At 46.2% G+C, this 9,689-nt stretch overlaps 1 protein-coding gene across 1 annotated transcript; it reads left to right on the forward strand.

Moving 5' to 3' along the window:
* Window positions 1-201: 201 nt before the first annotated feature.
* RRM2 (ribonucleotide reductase regulatory subunit M2) lies at window positions 202-5,780 on the forward strand (the record flags this gene model as incomplete). Its single annotated transcript, XM_084262405.1, has 10 exons — window positions 202-312; window positions 405-482; window positions 780-911; window positions 1,062-1,178; window positions 1,694-1,827; window positions 2,797-2,891; window positions 3,716-3,849; window positions 4,273-4,377; window positions 4,510-4,623; window positions 4,995-5,780. The coding sequence occupies 10 exons, from the start codon at window positions 202-204 to the stop codon at window positions 5,145-5,147; spliced, it is 1,173 nt and encodes a 390-aa protein (XP_084118531.1). The 3' UTR covers window positions 5,148-5,780.
* Between the last annotated feature and the right edge of the window lie 3,909 nt (window positions 5,781-9,689).

The raw sequence follows: 9,689 nt of genomic DNA on the forward strand, positions 1-9,689 counted from the left end.
CCGCCGCCGCCACAATGGGAAGCGGGGCGCCGGCCGGCACGCCAGCCAATGGGGGAGCGGGGGCGGGCGGTGGCGGGCACGGCGTGTGCTGTGAGTGGCCGGCCGGGAGTTCTGGCGCCAAGTTCGAAGGGAATATAAAGGGCGGCGCGGGCAGCCCCTACTCCCGCCGCTCAGTTTGCCCTGCTCGCTGTTACCGCCGCCATGCTCTCCTCTCGCGTCCCGCTCGCCACCCGCCAGGACCAGCCCCGCCTGTCGCCTATGAAGAGCCTGTCTCCCATGAAGAAGCTGGCGCTGAGCGACAAGGAGAACACGGTAAGCGAACGGCCGCTGTCCCGCCTGCTGTCCCTCCCGCTCCCCGCCCGGGAGCGCCGCAGCGGTCTCACCCTGCCCTTCCCTCCCCGCAGCCCCCCGCGCTCAGCAGCGCCCGCGTTCTGGCCAGCAAGGCGGCCCGCAAGATCTTCCAGGAGGGCGACGGGAAGCCGGTGAGTGCGGAACACCCGGGTACCGCGCCCGCCCTTCTCCCCTTCCCCGGCGACTCGCGTTCCCCGCTGCCCTGTTCCCTGCGGGTGCTCTCTCCTCCCTGCCCCGCGGTGAGCTCCGGGGCTACCCGTGCCCGCTCCGTCCGGCCGGGTGCTGCCCCCACCCGCCTCTCTCCCTGACCGGGCTGTCCCACCCGCGGCCCCTTAGTTTCCCGCCAAAGCCCGGTGTTGCCTCAGCCGCCTCCGGAGCGGCCCCGCCGCTGAGGCGAGCCGAGCCCGAGCCTCTCCCTGCCGCTCCAGGTGCCGCGGGGAGATCAGGAGGAGCCGCTGCTGCGGGACAACCCGCGCCGCTTCGTCATCTTCCCCATCCAGTACCACGACATCTGGCAGATGTACAAGAAGGCCGAGGCTTCCTTCTGGACGGCGGAGGAGGTGAGGGGGGGGGGGGGGCATGCCCGGGCGCGGCCCTCCCGGCCTGCTGCTCCCGCCCGCAGGCAGAGCCGGGCAGCCTGGGGGCTCGGGTACGGGCACAAGTACCTAAAGCCCCCGTCTAAATTCCTCGCTTTGTTTTGCAATGCGAAGGTGGACCTTTCCAAGGACATCCAGCACTGGGAGTCCCTGAAACCTGAGGAGAAGTATTTCATTTCTCACGTCCTTGCCTTCTTTGCTGCCAGCGATGGCATCGTCAATGAAAACTTGGTGAGTGGGGACACGGCCCTGGTGGGGCCTCACTCGTGAAGTGATGCTAACATGTAACTACAGGCTGGATGACGGCTGCTGGCTGATCTAGCTGGTTTGGTGGGTCATGTAGGATTACAGTGTGTGATGCTGTTTTACATGTATTACCAAGTTGGGGGTGCTCTTACAATCTGCAAGCTAGCCCATTCCCTCACAGGGCAGTGAGCTGTTGCCTTATGCTAACAGCTATTTCAGACCCCTTCTTCTGCTTACCCCTTCTCAGTGCTGTTCTCCCTGATGGGGGTCTAAGTAAAATTAAAAAGTGTTCCCATTTTTCTTGGGGCCAAAGAACAACTCATGACTTGGAGCTGTGAGAGGCTCTTGCTCTCGATATTGCTGTTAATATGCTGCTAATGATCCATGTGTGCGATCAACCTGAAGAGGCTTGTGTGGCCTGAGTAAGAGGCATTGGTGCCGGCAGCTCTGTCCTGCAGCGCGGTTACAAATGCCTTTGCAAACACATCTATTTCCTCTAGGTGGAGCGGTTCAGTCAGGAAGTGCAAGTCACAGAAGCCCGCTGTTTCTATGGCTTCCAGATCGCCATGGAAAACATACATTCAGAAATGTACAGTCTCCTAATTGACACCTACATTAAGGATTCTAAAGAGAGGTTTGTACTGCTTGATGATGAAAGGTTTGGGACTCCTTGAGTGTTGGGGTTTAAGCGAAGTCTATTAGCCACTCGGACTTTGAGGCTAATTTTAGGTTTTAAATTAAATTTGTACAAAATACTACTGCTGCTTAAGAGCAGCTTCAGAATGCCTTTCTTCTCTGAGGTATACAGGCAAGAATTGCTTAGAGTAAAATGGAAACCACTTAATACTGCAGTAGATAAATGAAAACATGTAAAAGATGGAGCAGTCAAATAAGGGGGTATATTAAATTACAGTAAGTGCTTGTATAGAGGTTCCCTGCACCCAGTAGAAAGCTGCGTAGGAAAGTGTCTCAGAATGACAGCACTTTATTAAAAGTGCCATCTCTAAAGCCCAGTGCATTTAGCTAGCACTCCGTGTAGTGTGTGCTGCCCATACTCACTTGACTGATTTGCTTGGGGGGGAGGACAGACAGCATGTTGCGTTTGTCAAAAAGTAGCTCATGTCCTTGATAAATATAGGCAAAAGTGTAATGGTAACCTAAAGCTAGATGTAGGTCCTTGAGCAGTCTGGACTTCAAATTATTCTGGTGTTGTCAGCCCAGCACTATGTTAAAATGTCAGGTGGTCCTGGGGTGCTGTTTGCTTAATTCCAGTAAGGGGTTAAGGAAGAGTTGTTTTCAGGAGAGCTTTGGTGCCTTGCCACTGGGAGGTGCAGGTTGTTGGGTTGGTAGTTTTGAAAGCCTTGTTCAAGTATAATACTTGATGAAACAGTACTCGTGGTTCTTTATTGTGGGAGTTGATGTGAACTGGTGCTGATGTGATGGCAAGGTGAGGAAAAGGTAGCTGATGGGGCACAAATGTGCTATTGCTACAGAAGAAAATGAGGAAGGAAGCAGAGCACTTCTATGAACAAGACTAATGCTGTGAATGTTTATAGTACTAACAGTGCTGATGTCCAATTCTAATGAGTTTTATCCTTCTCAGGGAATTTCTTTTTAATGCTATTGAAACCTTACCATGTGTTAAAAAGAAGGCTGACTGGGCCATGCGCTGGATTGGGGACATGAAAGCAACTTACGGTGAGTACTTCTACTGGAAGCAAAGTGGAGCTCCTTCCCTAAGTAAGATGGAGGCACCACCATTTCTCCAGACTTCACAGGGATCATTGTTGTCATGGGGGGAGTGTACATGCTGTCTGGTGTAAGGTATCAATATAATTCTGGAAATAGAGAACAACTTTCACTTGCAAATGAGCTACTGACAGGAGTTATGAACCAATAGTAGCTCATGTGGAGTCTGCATGTCTGGTCTATAGGATCAAATTGTAAATTGCTGTTGTGTCCAGAACTGCAGTGGCCATCTATCTAGCTCAAGCAGATGTGTATGGTTGGAGGCTGTAGCTCCTCTGCCTTACTCATTTTTGATGCCTTGCTTTAAAGGAGGGATGAGAGGATTATTTCACTGGTACTTCAAGCATTCTTCATGGCCAAATCAAAGATGCTTAAGGGAGTGATTTAGTGGTGGACTTGGCAGTGCTAAGTTAATAGTTGGACTTGATTATCTTGGAGGTCTCTTCCAATCTAAATGATTCTGTGAGCAGCCACTGACTTAAATCAGCTGCTAAAAATTACTTCTTCAGTGTGTGAGCTTTGAAAAAGGATGATGTTGATTATTAACCTGGGGGAAGGAGCCTTGGCTTCAGCTGCTTGGTAGCTACCCTGTTTTACTTCTTCTCTTTAGAAGGCACCTTTACTGTAGTATGTTTTAAGGACAGGCTGTAGTGTGCTTAAGTAGAGGATTCTCATTCTTTGGGATGATTCAGTCCACTGGTCTGTTTGCAAGTGTTGGGTATTAATCCAGACAAATATTCTGTTTAATGTTACTACTGATTTTCTCTTAACAGGTGAGCGTGTAGTGGCTTTTGCAGCAGTGGAAGGGATCTTCTTTTCTGGCTCTTTTGCATCAATTTTTTGGCTGAAGAAAAGAGGATTAATGCCTGGACTCACTTTTTCTAACGAACTCATCAGTAGAGATGAGGTATGACTCCAATTCTAGCAGTTAAGATGGTAATGTGCCATAGGAGCTCAGATAGTTGGAGCCTATATTCTAAAACAGGAGTATGTTTAGAAATGGGCAGTCTGTAAAGCTCACCAAAGGGTGTAAATGGGTCATTGTGGATCTCAGCAGAGAATGAATGAACATAGCATTTCACTTTGAAGCAGTCTCAGGGCTTTTGGCAGCCCTTGTACTCTGTATACCTTGTTGTTTGTACCAAGAGCAGCTGGTACTGACTGAAATTTCTTATGTTGCCTCCTGTTTATCTACCTGCCTGTAGATAACTCAAAACAATGTGGCAAGTGTAAAGATGATGCCTAGGTATTGGGCTGTCTATTCTGCACTACATATTTGAGTGACTCTTTTAAATCAGTGTTCCTGAAACTTTCTGAAACTCCTTTCCAGGGCTTGCACTGTGACTTTGCCTGCCTCATGTTCAAGCACTTGATACACAAACCATCAGAGGAGAGAGTAAAGGAAATCATCATGAATGCTGTTCTCATAGAACAGGTAATTGTTGTCTCCTTCAGGAACTTGGTAGCAATTAAGCAGAAATCTGGGGAGCTGTTGGGTATAAAATTAACTTAGACAGTACAGAGTGAATGCCAGTTTCTGTACACAAAGTATTTCTATTTTTTGCAGGAATTCTTGACAGAGGCACTGCCTGTAAAGCTGATTGGCATGAACTGCACTTTAATGAAACAGTACATCGAGTTTGTAGCAGACCGGCTTATGTTGGAGCTGGGGTTTAACAAGGTAAGGCTCTCATGTGCTGAATCTGGCCTGGGGAGCAGCTAACACCAAGCTTAACTTCCTCCAGAAACCCAAATCCTAAAAATGCTGCAGTGATATCGGTATAACCTGTAAAAACCATTAGCAGTGCTGCTGCTGGATCCTGTTTGGAGACCTGCAGAGGGAAAAGCAAGAGGATGTTAGGGGAAAAAGGGATGCCTGAGAGTTGCTGTGCTTCTGTCTTGCTGCAGCTAAGACAGCAACAAGCACAGTGTAGGGAAGGCTTGGGGCAGAGGTTTTTGTTCACTGATGTCATTAGACTCCTTCCAGCTGATGTAATGCATATTCAAGGTGAGAGCACCTGTGGTGATGACAGAATTGCCTTTGCATTTCAGATCTACAAAGCAGAGAATCCTTTTGACTTCATGGAAAACATCTCTCTGGAAGGCAAGACCAACTTCTTTGAGAAGCGAGTAGGTGAATATCAGAGGATGGGGGTCATGTCGAAGCCCACAGACAACTCCTTCACCCTGGATGCTGAATTCTAAGTGAACTGAGACTGCATGAGTTAGTGTATATGCCCCCTCTGTTTACAGGGAAACATTAAACACATGGAGTCACAATGTGACTCGATTCCTGCACCAAAATCCCACTCTTGAAGAGTGTGGTGATGTTGGTGCTTTTCAAGAGGTTAGCATAGCTCCAGCAGTAAAATCCCTTTTTATTAAACTTCCCCAGTGGTGTTAATTTATAGAGTGCTTAGAGGTGTTGTCAGAGACACGTGCTGTTCTGTTCTGTGGAAGATACGGGCACCTTTCTTCTGCAAGATGGGAGGTTACAGGCAGTGACTGCTTGCTTCTGCTGTTCTCACAAAGGAGCAGTTGAGAAATTCTACTCCTAAATTCACTGAATACTCTGCAGAAAACTCTGGAGGTGACTACATGGCCTCACTGCTTTCTTAGCAGGCTTGAAGTTTACCTTTTTTACTATTGTTTTAATAGTTTGTACATAAACCCAGCACTTTAATGTTTTAAAATAAAGAACTGTCTTGTAATAATCTACAGTGGTAAAATACAAGTCTAAAACTTCAGACTTGCAACCCAGCCTCTCATGACTTGTGCTTCTTTCTGGGCATGTAACTTGAATGGTGCTGTGAATTAAATGATTCTGAAATCTGGATGAGTGGGATGAAACTTGGTATGGAGGGTGAAAAACTTGCGAAGTTGGGTTTTCTGGGAACTGAAAAATGACATGCAACTGGCTTAGGGACTTAAGTGCTTTTTCTTTAATATCTGGGAATGATATGTTGTAGCAATAAAAGGGCTGGTTGGATTCAGTGCTCCAGGGAGCAAAGCTCTGTTCGTTTCCCTCTGAATTGCTGACTTTCTGAGGAAGTGCAAGTCCTGCAGGAAACAGCTGCTCAGTTGTGTGGTTGGTAGTGCCAAGTGAAATGGCAATGCTTGGCTGGACTTTTAGATCAAGGGCACTAAGTGGATAGCATTTCAGGGAAAGCCCAGCTAATCCAGGCTGGAGCAGCATTCTTGGCTTGTGCATTATACAGTTCAGGTTTGGTCTTAATACATCACAGTGAAAATGTGCTGAAGCTGTTACTCCTCCCTGGACACAGCAATGAGAATGAGTGTGCTTAATGTAACTAACTGGTTAACGGCCTGTGGTCTGTGAAGGAGTTGCTGTGATCTTGTTCCTGCAAATGATACATTGTGAAATGAAATGACAAAGGGATAAACAAGTTGGCTACTGCCTCACTACACAAGGGTTTATTCCATCATCTAACCTAACACCAAGGGTTGTCCTACATGTCTTGTTTCTTCCCCAAATGTAGTTTACATGGAAAATAAACTACAGAACTTAACTACATTCCCTTGAAAGAATGCTGGGGTTTGCTTCTTTCTGCTGGAGTGCTCCATCTCAAAGTAAATATATAGGGTGGTGCTTTAGAGATGCTGCCTTGGTAGGAAATCACCAGGCTTGCTGGTCTTTGCTCCTTTGCACTTCGTTGCACTGGAGGCCATGGTGCTTTGACTGTTCTTTCCCTGGGTTTGTGGAGCTAGCAGGGTGTGTCTGTTTTAAAGGCTGCAGTGGGGAGAAGAAAAACCCCACAAGTAATAAAATTCCAAGCCCCAAAGGCTGGAATTTAGAAGACTTCACAGATGGATCTGCAATGCCCCTTCGGCACTGATGGCAGTACCAGGCAGCCACGGCGGTGGCCTGAGAAGAACATCACAGGAACTGGGATGTGTTAGGCTGAATACTCAGACATACTTTTGAAGCACTGAAACTTAATACTTGTTTTTAATGTTTGGGAGGCTTCTGGCTGAATAGCAGCATTTTGTTCACAGCAAATTGGGCTTTGTGCTTTTTGGCTTCTCGTAGCAGTTAAACCTTTGATCAAATTAAGTCTAATACAAAGCATCAGAACTCAGTGCTGGGGTGATGTTGTTTAGAGCATGAGGCAGGAGAAGGTAATGAAGTGCTGAGATCAGTTTGGGCCTAAGCATCATTCAGCAGTGTTCAGCTTACATTCAAATCCAGTAATTTGTATATTTCAGCCACACAGAAAAAGGTAAGACTGAGTCTCCTCCAGCTGTATTACAGCTGTGTCTTCTCACTTGATTCTTAGTATGTGCCAAGGATCAATACGGGGAAGTGATTAGAGCGGAAACTGATTTGTTGCTCTTACTTAATTCTGGGAGATAACAACCAGAGCTGTGTGTTTTTCAACATAATACAGGACTGCTTGGAATGAATGTGTGATGCCAAGTAATCCTTTGTAACGTGGAGTAGGAAGAATGTCCCTTTTAGCCAAACATGGCTCTCAAAGGGTAATAGATACTGTAAATGTGGGCACAGTAGAGATGGATTAGACAGGAATTAGAAGTGATTCAACAAGAGAAATAAGACTTGCAGTGGTGGTATTAATCTTACCCTGGTGCCACTGATGTCTAAATGCCTACTTAGGTTTGGTTTATGTACTTGCTAATCAGTTTTACTGTATAGTCTGGAGAAAGGCTATGTGTCTGGTCCCACCTATTTTAATTCTCAGCTCTCCCAAGATCTAAATGCCTTGCTGTTGCTTAGTTTGCCCAGATCATGTCCAAAGTCTTGATAAAATACTTAGTGAAAACAGATTACTTTCCCATTCGACTGAGTTGCCTAGTTGTTTTGATCCTCTTAAGAACTGAGGTAACAATCTTGTATTTCTTTCCAAAAAAAACCCCCTCTAATACTCTGAAAAGATAAGTTTCAGTAGAAATTTAACAGCCCCTTTGGGATATGTTTTGGGATGGAGCTTGGAGAACCAGGAGAGGTTTGGAGCGGAGTGCTGCAGGAGCTGGTTTTTATCCGTGTATGAATCAGAGCAGCTGTCCTGTAGGGGTTCTGGCACAGGAACTGCCGCAAGTGGAAAGCGATTAGGCTGGGAGATGGAAAAAATACTGAGGGATAAGTAAGACCGGATCTGTTTGGTGGTGCAATGCTCTGATGTCTGTTGGTAATTAATGCAGAACTGATCTCTAGCTAACCCCCGTGGCTTTTATTGCTGTTAAAATGAATGGCTTTTAACAGCAGCACATAAAATGGGAGAACAGTACCTTACAGCATAGTTATAGCATATATATATATATGCTGTTATATCTATTTCCTACTGTAATTTGATTTTAAAAAATTGTATGGGTTCTGGCAAGAAGGCTTCCATAACTCTTGGACACATTTTCACTTCAAGTTCTATGTTCTGATGTTGCAAACCTCAGGCGATGCAGAAGAGTAAGAGCAGCAACCTAATGTCAGCCTTGTCCTCAGGAAGCAACTGCAACATTAGAGTGTAATGACAAAAAGAAAATCCCCAGATTTCTCAAATTTCCTGGAGTGATTACAGCAATTTGTGCCCACAAGAGGTCAGAGAACAGTTGCAGCTGCTCATGCCTGCAGCAGGGTGCTGCCAGCCTGCAAGTCTGAAGGCATAAGTCTGGTGTGATCCCTGAAAGGTCACTGCTTCCTCCACACAACTCAATCAGAAACTGCCCAGCAGAAAACAGTGAATGAAGGAGTTGGGCTCATTCAAAGCCTACTTTCATCAGCCGTGGCTTGGTTTATTTTAGACTGTGATTATCTCCTAGTGCTTTGGCTTCTTGGGCCTAATGAGTTACCAGGAGAAAATGTACTCATCAGGAAGGATTTGAGAGTTAGAGGGGAGTCTTGTGTCCTGTTTGCTGTTGGACAAGTAGCTTTTTTTGTCAGGCATTCACCCCTTGGAGTGTTACTGAGATCTGATGATCTGCACAGCAGATCTAGTTTGGTTTCTGTGGTAAAACAGTCTTTACATTAAGAATGGCTGAAAGATCAAGCTAACCTCCAAAAGATGTCAGCCTCTCATGTCAGAGGTTTTCAAGTTAAGCCCAACTGACCTTCTAAGAAATAACAGTATTGCTATTTTCCTGTGGAAGGGGCATGTTTTATCCCTTTAGAGCATATTATATGACTTCAGTAAAGAGATCTTATTGGTGTGGTTGATAAGCAGAAAAATGGTGGTGTTTGGGCACCTCCTCGTGGAGGTAGTTGTGGCATGAAGGAGGAACATGAGCCTAGGTGTTACTGGTGCTCTGCTAGGTAATATGTGGTGCCATCCTGATCCAGAGGTGAGACCAAGTGAACTGCAGATCCCAGGACACTGACAGGACACCAGAGCTGTGGCTTTGGCTCTTGGTTTTAGGTTTCTTCCATGGCACGTTGGGTTTCTGAATCTGCTGGAGGAGAGAGTTTGAAGGTGAGACCTCTGTGCTGGGGAAGAAGAAGTTGTGTTAAAGCTGTGGATGCATACCAGAACTTGTACCTGCAGTAAGAGGATAAGCATCAGTGGTGAAGGAATTTGATTTTCTCTCCCCTGATGTAGTCTTTTTTTTTTTTTTTAAAAAAAAACCAAACAAACCCTAACCTTAGTGGAACAGCTTTGCAATTCTTTCCACTAACCAAATCCTTCTGCTTTTCCTCGTTGTTATACAGCGTGGAGTTTGTGCCACAGGCAGAGTTGCTTTGTTCATCACAGGGAGATTGCAGTCAGTTACTAGGAGGTG

Source organism: Gallinula chloropus (genome assembly GCF_964237585.1).
Source record: "Gallinula chloropus genome assembly, chromosome: 3".
Taxonomy (NCBI): domain Eukaryota; kingdom Metazoa; phylum Chordata; class Aves; order Gruiformes; family Rallidae; genus Gallinula; species Gallinula chloropus.